This window comes from Rhagoletis pomonella, unplaced genomic scaffold (genome assembly GCF_013731165.1).
Source record: "Rhagoletis pomonella isolate Grant_MI unplaced genomic scaffold, Rhpom_1.0 Rhpom_scaffold_00017, whole genome shotgun sequence".
Taxonomy (NCBI): domain Eukaryota; kingdom Metazoa; phylum Arthropoda; class Insecta; order Diptera; family Tephritidae; genus Rhagoletis; species Rhagoletis pomonella.
Genome location: NW_023458571.1, coordinates 3721847 through 3738226, shown reverse-complemented (window position 1 = coordinate 3738226; position 16380 = coordinate 3721847). Strand labels below are relative to the sequence as shown.

At 39.2% G+C, this 16380-nt stretch overlaps 1 protein-coding gene across 1 annotated transcript; it reads right to left on the bottom strand.

Annotated features, from left to right (window-relative positions):
* Nucleotides 1-4044: 4044 nt before the first annotated feature.
* LOC118749523 lies at nt 4045-5817 on the bottom strand. The gene is made up of 2 exons (XM_036484328.1): nt 4445-5817; nt 4045-4385 (listed from the first exon to the last, which is right to left on the bottom strand). The coding sequence occupies exon 1, from the start codon at nt 5770-5772 to the stop codon at nt 4600-4602; it is 1173 nt and encodes a 390-aa protein (XP_036340221.1). The 5' UTR covers nt 5773-5817; the 3' UTR covers nt 4045-4385; nt 4445-4599.
* Nucleotides 5818-16380: the final 10563 nt, after the last annotated feature.

Sequence of the window (16380 nt, the reverse complement as noted above, 5' to 3'; positions counted from 1 at the left end):
GAAAATAGGCGTAGCCACGCCCACTTATGGTTACATGTGTATACCTTGGTAACCGCTGCATCAATTTATTCCAAACTTTGCACAGTTGTTGGCCTTGATACAGCATACTAAATGGCCGAAAATTTAAAAAATTGGACAATAACCACGCCCACTTCCCATATAACGGTAATTTTCAGAAATACGAATACTGCGATATTTTAGTAACTACTGAAGATTATTCACTCAAAATTGATATTTACAATAAGTTTTAGACGAAAAATAAGAATATTATAAATTTTTGGAAAATGGGCGTAGCCACGCCCAGTTATGTTTACATGTGTATATCTTGGTAACCGCTGCACCAATTTCTTCCAAACTTGGCACAGTTGTTAACCTTGGTATAACATACGAAATGGCCGAAAATTTTTAAAATAGGACAATAATCCCATATAACGGTAATTTAGAGAAATACGAAATCTCCGATAAATCAGTAATTATTGAAGCTAATTTATTCAAAATTGATGCTTGCAACAATTCGTTACCAAGAAATACGTTTAGGATACAATTTTGAAAAATGGGCGTGGCACCGCCCACTTATGATCACATATATGTATCTCGGTAACCGTTCTACCAATTTGTACCAAAGTCGGTGTGGTTATTGTACTTGCCACATAGAAGCAAAACATTGAAACTTATTGAAATCGAACTAAAATGACGGCCGCTTTTCATATAACAGTAAATTTCAGATATGCTTGAAACTTCAATATTTCGAAATTTAAGGACGCTAATTTACTCAAAATGGATACACCTCGGTTTACCATGTAGCGGTAGCTTTCGGAAAGGTGAAAAACATATATTGAATACTTGCGCCGGGTATTTAATGTTCGGCTCCGCCCGAACTTAGACTTTTTTACTTGTTTTCTTTTACATTGGTGTTATATAAGTGATGATTAAAGAAATTGTTTTGGGTATGGTAGGGTAGGTAGGTTGTCGCGGTCGTCTATAAGACACACTTAGGCTCAGGGCCCATTGTGATGCCGCATGTTGGGTCAGCAACTCCCGATCCCTCCTAAAACCATTTTGAACTTTGAACGAATTTTAGAAGATCCCTGATTTCGACGCATCTAAGGTCCTCCAAGTTGTCGAAGAATTGCCTACCGAGAGTGGAGAGTCTTCGTCTAGATAGAGCAGGGCACTGGCACAACAGGTGGAGAATCGTTTCCTCCTCTTCTTCATCTTGACAACTTCTACAGAAGTCATATGAGCGTAGGCCAAGTCGATCGGCGTGCTTGCCAATTAGGCAGTGTCCTGTTATGACGGATACTAATAATCTAATATTGGACTTATTTAGACTCAGTAGTAGGCCAGTGCGGTTGGCGCTGAGCACCGGCCATAATTGTTTGGCAGTTTTGCAGGTGATTTCGTCCTGCCACCTTTCGTTCGCTACTTTAGTGAGCCTCTCGGAGATAAGTAGCTTACAAGTTTGCAAGGGTATTCCTATTTCGTCATTTATATCCTCAAAAGGAAGTTTCGTGCCAAGTCGCGCCAGTTCGTCGGCCTTACAATTCCCCTCTATGCCGCAGTGTCCCGGAACCCATATTACCTTTGTGCGAAATGACTCAGCCATCTCGTTAAGAGATGCGCGGCATTTCATGGCTACCATGGAGGTTGTCGACTGCTTCGTGAGGGACTTTATTGCCGCCTGGCTGTCAGTGAAGATGTAGATATCAACTTGGGGTATCATATCACACTTTACCAGTTTCGTGGCCCTGTCGATTGCCATCAGTTCAGCCTGAAAAACGCTACAGTGGTCCGGGAGACGAAAGCTGAGGGAGATTCCCAGGTGATGGGAATATACACCTCCTCCAACCCTACCCTCGAGCTTTGAGCCATCTGTGTATACATGGATGGACTCTCTACTACTTACAGCGTCATGCTTCCACTCTTCCCTTGAGGGTAGGAGGGTCGCGAACGCTGTAGCGGGTGCAGGTTCCGGAAGTGCATAGTCCACCAATCCGGGTAGCCCCGGAACTTCCGTTAATATTCTACCGTGACCATAACTGGTATTTGACCACTTGTTTAGAATATTCATTCGAATTGCCGCGCCACTTGCGACTTGTTTGGCATGTAGGTCCACCGGAAGAAAATTCAGTAGGGCATACAGTGCCTTGGATGGTGTTGTTCTCATCGCACCAGTTATGAGTGTGGACGCAAGCCTTTGAACCTTGTCCATTTTTTTGAAGTTTACCCCTTTCCCAAGGGCGTTCCACCATACCACTATACCGTGATAGAGAATTGGCCTAACCACCGCCGTGTATAGCCAGTGTATTATTTTGGGTTCCATCCCCCATTTTTTCCCTATTGCTCTGCTGCAGGAATATAGTGCCACTGTTGCTTTGCGCACTCTATCTGCAACGTTGGGCCCCCAGTTTAGTTTCCTATCTACTATGAGACCTAGATATTTGGTCTCTTCCTTTATTGCGAGGGTATTGCCCTCTAGGGTTATGTTCCCGAGATCAGGTATCTTGTGCTTCCTGGTGAACAGCACAAGGTCTGTTTTTTCAGGATTCACTCCCAGTCCTCGCCTGTTACACCACAGGGATAGTTTGTTGAGGGATCTTTGGATCAGATCTGTCAATGTTGAAAGATGTTTACCCGAGATAGCTATTACAATATCGTCGGCGTATGCAATTATCTGACCGCCAATGTCTTCAAGTTCCCGAAGAAGGCTGTCTACTGCTATATTCCACAGGAGCGGTGATATTACTCCCCCCTGGGGTGTACCCCTGACGGGGAACCTTTTTATAACTGATTCACCTAATCCTGCGCTTATTTCTCGGCCGATTAACATTCGTTCAATAAATGAGGTTAGTGAATTGCTTACTCCCAGATTTATCAGAGATGAGATAATCGCTGCAGGAGATACATTGTTGAAAGCACCCTCGATGTCCAGGAAGGCCGCGAGGGTGTATTCTTTGTAATAAAGTGATCTTTCAATTGTGTGCACTAAAGAATGGAGTGCTGTTTCGACTGATCTCCCTTTGTTGTAGGCATGCTGGGCTGCCGAAAGTTTGCTGCCCACCTTGTCTCTAATGTGCGCATCTATTATTCTCTCTAGAGATTTCAACAGGAAAGACGACAGACTAATTGGTCTGAAGTCTTTTGGTCTCGTGTGTGTAGTTTTCCCTGCCTTGGGAATGAAAACTACTCTTACCTCCTCCCATTTGTGGGGTATATAATTCATTCGTAACACTGCTTTAAAGACTGGTACGAGTATGGGTGCAATCATTCCTGCTGTATGCTGTAGGTCAGCGGGAATAATGCCGTCTGGTCCCGGAGATTTAAACGGTTGGAAGCTGCTAATAGCATGCTTTATGTTCTCCTCGGTTATGATATTCGCTGGAATGTCATCATGGTTGCCTATGATTCGGGTATCTGTGACTCTACTGTGGAGGCAACCCGGAAAGTGCGTCTGTACAAGAAGCTCTAGAGTTTCTTCGCTGCTAGTTGTCCAATCACCATCCTCCTTGATGAGATAGCTAATATTGCTGGGACTCATAGATAGTATTTTGCGCAGTCTGCTGGCCTCCGAAGTACTTTCTATCTTCTGACAGAAGTTCCTCCATGAGGAGCGCTTAGCGTCTCTTATTGCATACTTAAATCGGCGTTGCCAGTCTTTAAATTCACTCCAAGAGTTGGATCTCTTAGCTTCATTAAATTTTGATCTGCATTCCCTTCTGAGGGTTGCAATTTCAGTGGACCACCATGGAGGTTCTGGTTTCCTACTTGTTGCCCTGATTGGGCAGGCTAATTTTGCTGCACGATGAAATGCTTTAGTTATATCGTCTACGACGTTATCAAGTTGATGTTCCGAGTTTATTTGATTTGTGAGGCCGGAAATATTATTAGAAAATATTGTTTCAAATTTTTTCCAATTTGTTTTTCTGCGGTTTAAGACCGCTTGTTGTTTTCTTACTGGTACGTATAGGTTATAAACGACGTACATGTGATCCGAAAAGGAGTTGTCTTTTGAGACTCTCCAGTCATTCAAGAGTTCTGCCCCCCTGCTCATTGACACATGTAATGTCAAGGACCTCCCTTCTAACAGACGTCACAAAGGTAGGGGTATCACCTACGTTGCTAACCTGTAAGTTATTGCACATAATGAATTCGAATATCGACTCACCGCGTTCATTTGTATCTGAGCTGCCCCATATGTGATGATGGGCATTCGCGTCCGCTCCTATGACCATCGGAGTGCCGCGTCTAGAGGCCTCCATTACCGCGCTCCTTAAGGATTGTGGTGGAGGTAATGTGTCCGCGTCGTGGGCCATATATGTGGAAGCCAGCCAAATAGACATTCCGCCTGATTCCACTGCAATGATGACGTTGTCCGCATCGCTAAACTGTATCAAGAGAAATGCATTAATACACTTTTTTATCAGTATGCACGACCTGGGTTTACCTTTGTCAGTTACATAGAACAGCTTGTATCCCTTCATATTCAATCCACAAACCCGATCTTTTATGACCCAAGGCTCCTGGATGAGTGCGATCTCCTCTTCTCTTTCGGCGAGACGGAGGAGAAGTGCGGCTGAGGCCGCCTTGCAGTGGTGGAGATTAATCTGAACTATCCCCACCATCAGTTTCGCGTGCTGCTGCTGGACAGCCAACCACAGTCCGGTTGACGTCCTCTTCGTCAGAAAGGGGGAGGATATCCTCCCCTTCTCCTTCCACCATGGTGTCGGAAAAGTCGGAGTGGTCCCCCGCCCCCTCTTCTAGAGTCACCCTCTCGAAGAGTTCGCCGACCATTCCGGAGGTGGATGCCACTTCGTCGTCAGTAGCACTTTCCACTGCGCTCGCTTCGTCGGTAGGGTGTTGTTTCCCTGACACGTCCTGCCGATAAACATGGAGGTTCAAGGCTTGGAAGCCATAGTTTATCCTCCAGTTTTGGTTGGCTAGCGGTTCTACTGATTCCTCGTTGAGGACTATTACCGCTAACCTTCGCTTGCCATCGATATCGCCTATCTTTGCTACCTTCCAGTCGTGGGTGGGTAGCTCGGGGTTGCCCATACGTATCCATTCCAGCACTTCCTGTGGGTCGGTGTGGAAGTCTGGAATCCAGGCCCTGGATCTGGGCCGATTGGGAATGTCTTCCCGCTTTATCGCCTCAAGGCGTGCACCCGGCCAGACCTCGCCTACGCGACTGATGGCCAGGGTGTATAGGTCGACGGATCTCTGGTCCGCGCACCTTGTTAATTTGACGCGGTTTTGGAACCAACCGGCGTCCGCACAACTGGGGGGTGGTCCTGGGTTTTCCGCTAGAACCTCCTTATAGACGGCCCAGAGTCGCCTGTTGACCAGGTCCCAGTTTTGTGGTGATATTGCACCATCAAGTGAGCTGCGGTCTATCACAGCCCTGGTAAATGTGTCCTTCGCCGCGTCCGCGAAGGATCTTTTCTGCAGCTCGTCCGCTGTTAAAAAGGCGGATACCCTTGTTCTCTTGGGTTCCGAGCTTAGCTCCCTAGAGGACTTCCGCTTGCCTTGAGCAGACTCTTGTTTGGCTTTCGCCTGGTGTTCAGCCATAAACTTTTCGGCCCAATTTCTTGAGTCCAGCTCTTCTGCGGTCAGTTCTTCTGGCTTCTTATCCCTCAGTCTCTCCAGGATTCTGAGGGCTGACCGTCTGGTACGATAGTACCTTTCTGATGCACTAATGTGCTTCTGGGGATGGCTACTGCCCATCGCTACTTTAGTGCCAGAATGGCGCACCTCAGAGGCCGCTGGCTTAGCCATGCGGTCTGATGTCGCCGACGCCGCTTTAGGGGTTGCACCTGTCGATGTTCCCTTGCCTCCTGGAGTGGCGGGGACGGCAGCAGGGCTAGCTTGTCTTGTGACAGGGCTGCCCTTGCCTCCCGAAGACCTATCTGCGAGGGTGGGTCTGCTACCAGCACCGGACGGATTAACATCCTCGCTAGCTTGTCTAGGGACATGGCTAGACCGGTTACCGGAAGGGGGCCTCGATGCCGTTGAGGCAGTCCCAGAGGGGACAGAGCGTATGCTCAGCCCTGGCTTGGCCACAGACTTTGCACCGCTGGCTTGCTTGGTCTTGTCCGAGGACAGACCGGACCTTCCTGACTGGGTGGGTCTACTTTTCTTGGGGGGTTCTCGGTTATCCGAGGCAGGTTTTTTATTTAGGTTCATCATATCATAAACGTCCGCACTTCTCGACGTGGCGAGCGTGGCGGACTACGTATTTAGGGGGGGAAAAGGGAGTCGTCGACCACAGCGGTCCCCTCCGCTGTGGCAAGGTCATTCTACCTCCTGAGGTGACCCGGTATCAGGAGAGCGCCGTTAGAATACAGCCGGATACCCCTGGCTGCAAACCATCCAATAGGCACGGTTACGCATAACACCCTGGATTAGGGGGGAAAGGAAAGGGAAAGATGGGAGAGAAGGGTTGGGTAGGACGAGCGTGGGGGAATCGTCGGTACGGTCCTCTCCGTATGTATGATTGGAGGAGCACGACGCCCACAGTTACGCAGACGGGTGGTCGACCAATCTCCATACGGAGCTTCCCTCTTGGTTCGTGCTGGTTTAAAGCCCCCCGAAGGAAGATTTAAACCACCACTTAAGCCTCATCCCCACGGCAAGGGGACCAACACGATGAGGTGTTTTGGGTATACAAGCGATTAAATTTAGATAAATGTCAATTTAGATAAATCCACGATATTTCAGTAAATATTGTATCCAAATTGTTAAAAATTAGTATGTAAAGTAAAATTTTGGAACAAAATAGGATTACTATATTTTTAGAAAGTGGGTGTGGCCCGTCCACTTATGATGAAATAATGTATCTCAGTATCCCCTTCACTAGTACGTACCAATCTCTGTATGAGCCTTCCTTAGGCTATATCTGACATAACTTCTAAAAATTCTTGAAATCGGGCGACAACCACGCCCACTTCCCATATAACGCTAATTTACAGAAACGCGAAAACTGCGATAAATCAATAATTACTGAAGCTAATTCACTTTAAATCGATTCTTGGAATAACCTCTTAGCATTAAATAAAATTATTATACTTTTTTGGATAATGGGCGTGGCGCGGCGCACTTTTGACCACAAATGTATATATCGGTAACCGATTTATCAATTTGTACCAAACTCAGTGCACTTGGTATGGAAAGAAATGCGCTGAAAATACGAAAACTCCGATATTTTAGTAATTGAGAACGCTAATTTACTCGAAGTTAATACTTACAAAATTCTCTTAACAATAAATAAGACTTATTATTACAAACACGTAATTTTGGCTGACTTCCGAAACGTCGATTGCTTTGCATTCGTACAAAGTATAATGTTCCATAATGCCGCACTACAAAATATTGACAATGTATACTGTTCCAAAACGCATCCGAAAAGTTATTGAAACGTATCGGTAGAGTAATGAGCGCATAGCTAACAAAGTTGATGCTTCGTTTGTTTTTGGTTCCGATTCTTGTGGTGAAAATGGAAAATTCAGAAAAATTTATTTTTCATTGTTACATTGAATATTTAAAATATGCAATTTATATGCTGCAATGTTTCGCGACTCTGCATACACAAACAGTTTGAATACCGCAGTACAAAAGTATCCAAACATTGTATTGATACGTTTTGGAAGTCAGCCTTTATTACATTGGGTGCGTTCGAGCTACGTAATAATTACTGCAATATTGCAGACTTGTTGCTTTCCTGATGACATGTTGCTGATGCTCAACTTAAACTTTTCTAAAATGTTGCAGAAATTGCGCAGTAAAAATTTGTATGTTGCTTTTGATTTGCCAATGATGAGTAACTGATTGTCAAAATTTTGTTCGCCCAAATTTTCGCGTAGAACGTGATACTCTTTCATAAAAGAGTAACACTGCCGCATTAATTGCACCTCGAATACATTCACTTTTTACCTATACTGTGATACATATTTGAATTATTTAATTCCTTTAATTAAAGTTGAATTTGATTTTTTAAACCCTCGAAGGTTCCTCAGAAATAAAGCCTTTTCAAACCCATTTCTATTGATACCCATATTGCAGCAACTCATTTAACTAATTGAACAAAATTTTTAACAGGTGGCAACTCTGTTAATGTTTTAACCTATATTAACTTGATTTTAAACATTCTCAATTCTATATGTCAAAATACGTCTTTTCTAAAAATTTGGAGTTGAAATATTCATAAAAATAATTTTGGCGGCATAAATCGGCTAAACACCCCTATGTGCAACGTGAATACAAAAACGCAACACGTAAAATTAATGGCAGTCCTGCCAGATGTACGGATTTTTCCGTAAGGTACGGATTTTTACGGGTGAAAATGGTTGTACGAATTCAACGTACGGATTTTTAGCTCTCCGTCAAGATGTACAGATTTTTGGAGTGTTTTTTTTCATATTGTAAAAATTTTCCTGATTTACACATATCTTATAGGTTTCTTATAGTTGCTAAATCCTCCATTTTTTATAAAAAAAAAACCGCACTTTTATTACTTGAATATTTTTCACCCGATTTTACATATCAAATATGAGAAGAGCATTTATAGGCCTTTAAAATTACGTATAACAATCTATTCGTAGACTTCGATTGTTGGGAGTATTTGTCGCGTAAAATTGAAAAACCCCTGACTTTCTTTCTAACTTTAACCATCGCTTCAAACATTTTACTTGGTAGGGTTGACATCCCACCTGAAAATTCTTGTTATATGTACATAAACTAAGAACACACTGCTTGTTAAAAAGCTCTAGTCAGAAAAATAATAAGGTTATGTGTGAACAGAGCTGGGTCGTAATGATTCCTTTAGGAATTAAATTACTCCCAATTACAGATTACAAGGAATTGTAATTAGGAATCAATTCCTTCAGTCCACAGCAAAGGAATCGATTACTTTTTCAATTCCTTGAAGTAATTTCAAATGTAACTGGGTTTTTCTTTAATTCCATTACAAGGAATTTCATATTGTAATTGGAATAAATTACGTGCTAGTAATGTAATTTTTTTTTTCCAATTCCTTTGAAAGGAATTGAAAATGTAATTGATTTTTTTTCAATTCCATTACCTGGAATTGCAAGAGTACTTTAGTTTTTCCAATTACTCAAAGGAATTGTAAAAGTAATCGAGAAACTGAAAGTTCATTCACGAATATACAATGTGGAATTTTTGTTGTGGTCAAAGATTAAAATCGAAAGCACAAATTGGACATCTTCTATGTATATCTATATATATATAAAAATGTTGTGTTCGTATGTCACGGTCATCAAAACCCGAGAACGGCTGAACCGATTTGAATAATATTTTTTTTATTATTCGGTATAATACCAGAACCAATGATATCGCAAAAATTTGGTGGGTTGCCACCTATGTTAAAATTTAATTAATTTAAAATCAATGAATTATTACAATATGGGTATTAAGTTAAAGAGGTTTAAGAAAGATAACTGCTGGAAGTATTTTTGACGAGGGTGGCCTCTTATTTGAAAATTTAAACTCAGTCAAATTGTTAAAAAAAATGAAATATTGCCATGTGGGTGTCAAACTAAAGAGTTTTAAGAAGGCTTACTGCCGAAAATATTTTTGAGGAGGGTTGCCATCTGTTTGAAAATTTAACTAAATTACATTGATAAAATAAATAAAATATTACAATATGGGTATCAAATTAAAAAGGTTTGAGAAAGATAACTGTTGGAAATATTTTTGAGGGGGCTGCCACCTATTTGGAAATTGTAACTCAGTTAAATTGATAAAGTAAATGCAATGTTGGCATGTGGGTGTCAAACTAAAGAGTTTTAAAAAGGCTTACAGTCTACCATGAACACTTCCAGAAATATGCAATATGAAAAGTTCGGTTTATATGGGAGGTGCCACACGCCATTCTCCAACCATGCAAATTTTTCTCCATGAGTATGGAATTGGTCTTATATATGTATATAGATATCACCATACCCAGTTCTAGTCCTCTACCACAAATATATGCAGTTTGAAAAATTCGGTTTGTATGGGAGGTGCCACGCCCCCTTTCTATATCGAAACTTTTTTTAGCTATAACCATCCTTGGAAAGTCTGCAGTAGATTCCGAAATTTCAAAAAAATCGGTACGGCCTTTCTCGAGCTTTGCGAACAGAAAAAAACGCCTTTCAAAATATATATTAGTATAGACTAGCCAAACTCTGCTTGTTTTGCGGGTTAAAACACTACTACCGATGAAAATCGATGGATAAATAAACAAGTTTGCAAGGGTTAAGTGAAAGTGCAATAATTTTTTGTATGAAATACTAGCAGGAAATTTAACAAAGCTATTGCAATTCAACAGTAAAAAATTTTTTTTTATAAATTTTTCGATTACTTTTTAAATTACTTTGAGGAATGGAATTGGAAAAAAAATCAATTACATTTTCAATTCCTTTCAAAGGAATTGGAAAAAAAATTACATTTTCAATTCCTTTCAAAGGAATTGAAATAAAAGAAATTACATTACTAGCACGTAATTTATTCCAATTACAATATGAAATTCCTTGTAATGGAATTAAAGAAAAAAACAATTCCATTTGAAATTACTTCAAGGAATTGAAAAAGTAATCGATTCCTTTGCAGTGAACTAAAGGAATTGAATCCTAATTACAATTACTGAATGTAATTGTAATTGTAATGTAATTGCATTTACCCAGCTCTGTGTGTGAAGCAATCAATAAACAGTACTAGTAGAAATATGTGTTTCTTTATTTTATGTTATTTAAAGTACGATTCCTGTGTTCACCTAAGTACACACGATTTTTTTGCTCGCCAAACAACTTTGAGCGTACGGATATCGTACGGATTTTCCACCGACCACTTTTTGTCTTTGTACGGGTTTTAGACTCTTAACCTCTGGCAGCCCTGACTAATGGTTATAAGGTTGAAATAAATAAATTTAAATAGGTATATATGGGAGGTTTATAAAGATTAATCGATTATACCTTTTTCCTTTCAAGCCCTTATTTAAATAATTTATACTGAAATGCAGCCTGCACTGAAAAAATAGCTTTTTCACATTTATTGGAAGGTCTATTTCATGGCTGTGGGATAATAATTTTTCGGAGAAGTTGGTGGTGCCAGAAATTACTTCGCCATTAAATATTTGAAATATCCAACTTATTCAGCCTAACCTGCTCCGCTGGTGAATGGAACAAACGGACGCCTTCGTAAGTCCACGTTTTTCTGCAAATTACACAAATTAATTTTTTAATCACAAATAAATTATATAGTATTTTTCCACAAAAATTCAAACGGAAAGTTTGAGAAAAAAAAAATAATTTTCCACAATAATTCAAACGGAAAATTTTAGAAAAAAACAATGTTGCAAGCAAATAATAAATGGCCAAATTGCCCCCAAAATATATGTAAATACTTCCAAAGAAGCAACACATAAAACGTTCAACGAATAAAGGCAACATTGTGAAATATAAGGCAGCCGAATGTTAGAAAATGAACAGAGAATGCTGCGTTATTACTTCACCTGTTTATTGCGCTATGGTCGTATATAAGGCCGGCTGCACTGAACAACAATTGTTAAAATATATTAACCAATTTCAATGCAGGCCGTTAAACAATATATGTACCATTATGAGGTTTAAATTTCATAGTACTGGCTTTTGATTTAACAGTTCTATTCGCGTTGGTAATGACTGCTCAAAAAATAATGTTGAACAAATTCGCTGACAATCAGACATTTTCGAGATCAAAAATCAAATTAAAATTAAAGATACCCAAAACCTCTAATTTTTCTCTAAAAATCAGTGGATAGATTCCTTCTGCTTAAATCAACGGATTAAGCTAATCATTAAAAAAACACCATTTCGCACCAGCTTAAGAATAAGCGTCTCTACCTTTATTGGAAAAAAATCGGCTTACCAGAAGAAGATCGCGCTAGACAATTGGAACACGATTATCCACAACTCAGTGAATTCGAGTTATGACAAGACTTAAACCTTATCGAGTTATAATAAACAAGATTCAGTTAGATTAAATAAATTTAATAACAAAAACCGCACTCGTTTACTTTAACCCAATGTTCACACCAAATGTAGTATTTTATAATAATGACTATAAAAACATGTTTAAAACTTGACTTCGGCCAATTGCCACGTTGAAAGGTTTAAGCTAAAAAGGAACAGGGTGATATCCTCTTAAAACCAAATTTATAGAAGTTGACACAGTTGTCAAATGGCAATGCTATGTCGAGAGAATCGAGGCAGTCTCGTTAAAACTCGATAAGACTCCACAATGAGTCATATGACCCCAGAAATATGCTGGAAGGAGCTCTTGCACAAAGCGTTAAGTAATTGTATTATTTACTATAGACCTTCAGTAAATTTTTGGTTGGTTTTAATAAAATTTAATTATTCACAGGTAGCTTTAACTTTAAACCAGTTTGAAGCCAATGATGTGAATAAAGCTCTGGAAGTCATCAATTTAAGAATATGTCCTATTTACGTCAAATCGAAAAATATACAGTATTTACTTAAAACAAAATTAGTAGAGATATGCAAATTGTGGAAAAACATAAACTAAAGATAGTTTAGTAAAGCAAGTTGACTACTGTAGTCTCTAGAATGGCTGTTCAGAAAAATTGTATCATTATCAAAGAAATGGTCTGTTATTTATTTATCCAAGCAAAATATGAAACCTTCATTCACATATATCTATAACGGAATACTTTCGCTTTATTTTAATATGTTAAATATTATTTTCTGAAAACCTGTTACCTGATAAAACCCATTTCATGCGTACCGATTTGGAATGAACTATGCTTATTTGCGGGCCAGATCTGTCAATTTGTCGTATTTTAGTTTACTTTTCCACCAATCGAGAGGATTTTTACAGACATGCGCTCATTTTTCTTTAAGATGGGCCTTCAATTAGGCTTTAATTTCGCATTTTTTAATGTCTCCAGATTCTACATCCGAGCCTTCGCTTTCGCTGGAGGAATCTAAAATTATTTCTAGGTTGCTTCTTAGACTTTTAGCAGTACCTGTTGAAGGTCCATCAATGTTGCTTGATAAACTACTCAACCGTTCAGCTCCTGAAACTAAAAGTCGGTTACTGTCCGCACCCTGGTTAGACAGACTTAAAGAGCATAGACAGACGGCAACGTGGTGGCGATTGATCTGATCAAAATTGTGCCTTGACAGACGGTAGTAATGTGGATTTATGAGCCGCAAGGTCGTAGGTTCGAATCCCACGGCCAGTAGAATATTCATTTATTATTTTTTATTCATTCAATTATAACTTCTACAATTTATTAAGTTGTTTTTAGTTAGTTGTCTTTGACTTTTTTAGTAAAATTAAACTCCAAAAATTTAAATTAACTAATAATAAAATAAAAAATGTGAAATAAAATAAAACAAACGCAAATAAAATAAAGTAAAATTAAATATATTAATCAAATAAAATTTAAAAAAAATGTAAGTAGCAATAAGAATAATTTTTTTTTTGTAAATCGCTCCAGCCGAGGATCGAACCTGGGACCTGCAGACTTATAGTAGGCAGCCCTCACCACCCGGCTACCGCGGATGAAGTAGTTGGCTGCTTTGTTCGCGTATTTGTTTGCTCAGAGAGCGTAGAACACAAAGAAAATTCAAAACTAGCATGGACATCCACCGGTCGGTGATGCAGTCACCATATTAATTCAAATAAGTTCTTATTCAATTTCAATTGGATTCCTATCTTAATTAGTATGGTGACAGCATTACCGATGAAAAGGTATATGTCCATGCTAGTTTTGCTCTATCTCTGTATTCTACGCTCTCTGAGTTTTGCTCAGTGTTGTCATCGAATATTCCCTTGATCCGAGTTAATTTTGGGAATTAACTCTAGGACTTAATCCGGATCAACTGCAGAGAGATAATTCCGAATTAAAGAGTTGATCCGGATCAACGCTGCCGTCTGTTTATGCTTTTACAGCCATTTCAACAATATTAGAGTGGACTCTCTGCCCATGTACATATTCCCATTCGCAAAACATTCGTATCATTTGATGCGAATGTGAATGTCGAATGGGAATGTGTAAAATGATGCGAATCATTCGCATAACGAAATTTTGATTTTCTGGCAAGTTCTACAATTCGTTGCTACATTAATGGCCACCTTGTACAAGCTCATGCTATGTTGTTCACTAAATAACCCAAAATGGATAACTCAGCCGAAATATGTACGTGCTTTTGTTGAATTTTTTAAATGTATGTCGAAATTATGAAATTGTAAAAATGAGAGGATGCTGGCAGGGCGAATTCATATAAGGTGGTGTTACCGGAAAATTAATAAATAAATTATATATCAGCAAAATGAATGATACGAAAAGAAATTAATGTTTAATTTCTAACCAAACCTATGTATGTAACTGAATCGCCTAATGGTTTGCGTGCCGTACACATATGTTTACACATCAAATTTCGTGAGTACCTGGTACTCACGCCTTTTTTAAGAAGTTTCACTTCTTGTTGTGTCACATTTATTAACTGAAACAGGAGAATCGAGTTTCTTAAAAATTGCTACTTTTTCTGCTCTTTGCACTAAAAAAAATAATTCAAACAAACAAAAATTCAAGAATCAGGCTCAACTGGTCTCTTGCAAATTTTATTAGCCTTCTTTAAAAAAAAAATTATCAAATTGAGTGAAAAAGGAAGGCTCTAGTGAATTGTGAACACAAAGTGCCAATTTTAAACCACTCGAACAAAATCTTGGTATAATGCATCTCTTGATATTGCAAGTCTGCAAATGCAAAAACGCTAATTAACCTCTACACACATTTTTTTCAATCATGTTCATCTGTTAATCCATACATAATTTGTTTTAAATATAAATTTTTACTCATATAAGTACGTATGGGGCCATTCTTCTGCTTCTTATAGTCTAAGAGCCAGGTCGCAAATTTAGACCTACTTCGTAAGTATATTAATAAGTCTGCAATTTAAGTATTTTAACATTCAATGTTACTATTATTCGAGAGAATTATGGCTGTCATTTGATCATGGCAGACAGTTTTGAAAATGTAAAAAAAAATTCAAAAGTATTTCAACAAATCTGAAATTTTATTATTTTCCTTATTATAGTAGAAGAAGCCTGTATTTATCAGGGCAGACTTTCTGTCCGGTAATAACATCCCGGCAGACAACGAAACCTAACCTATACCTAATCGAGCACGTGTACACATATAATGTATACTAGAAGGATACGATAGAAAAAACTTTGCAAATTTAAAAGCTTACTTCAAAAGGATTTAACGGTTGTAAAAGTTTTCGTCCTTGGCGAGTCTCAAAAACACCCAAAATCCTGGTGAGCCCAAATCAAGTTTTCTTCATAACTGTTTTATTTATTACTCGGTGTGATATATGGTTGGAAAGATAGTTTTGAGTACTGTATATGTTTTCCAGATCATTTTACCCTAGAATGCCTCCTAAACCTACTAAGTTCAAATAACTCAATTTCCACCCCATTAAATACGACTTTACTCTTCATAAAATATTCATGTTAATAGGTAACTCATTCACCATGGCATCCAAAAACTTTTGAGTTATTTACATGAGTGAGTAATAACGAAAATATTTATGAAGAAAACTCGAAAATCGTTTGTTGTTTGGGCTTCTCCAATTGACTCTCGCCTGTACGAATTTGCGCCAGTAGCTCATCACAAGAGCAGATAGGTCCTTCTGAACGTGGTCTTTCCATTGTGTTCGTGGGCGCCCTTGCTATCGTTCTCCACGCATGGGTATGGAGTCGAAGGATCTTTTCACCTGAGCGTCGTTATCCATGCGTACAACATGTCCAGCCAGTGCAATCGCTGTATTTTTATACGCTTAACTATGTCCATGTCGTTAAAAAGCTCGTACAGTTCGTTATTCCATCTTCTCCGATACCCGTCGTCCACGCGAACAGAGCCGTAGATCTTGCTCTCTCGAGAGCACCCAAAGCCTTCTCACCTTTGTTCGACATCGTCCACGGGCAAGACGAGATACTTGTAGAGCGTGACTTTTGTCCGTCGATAGAGGGCTATGCTCGCTTCAACTCAAGGATGTGGCCGTTAATACCCCGTTACTTTCGTGTGTACTATTTTTGCACTACGAAGGGCTATTGCTTTTGAGTTTGTCATTTATAGGGAGATTGGAACTTGTACGGAATAGAACGAAAAGAGATGAAGTGCTTAGCATTACAATTTTACGTGGAATTTATAGAAGGAATACGAAGTACACAATAAATCTTATTAAAACAATGGAATGAGTCATCTTAAAACCGTAAACAACACATTTCAGGATCCTGCAGTATTTCGAAAGCTTCTAAGTTTCCTAAAAGGACACCTTATAAAAATGGTTTTTATCAAGAAGATAGAAAAAA

Excerpts from the sequence above, each read along its gene's own strand:
- LOC118749523 (XM_036484328.1), bottom strand. The coding sequence starts at position 5,772 with ATGGCTAAGCCAGCGGCCTCTGAGGTGCGCCATTCTGGCACTAAAGTA.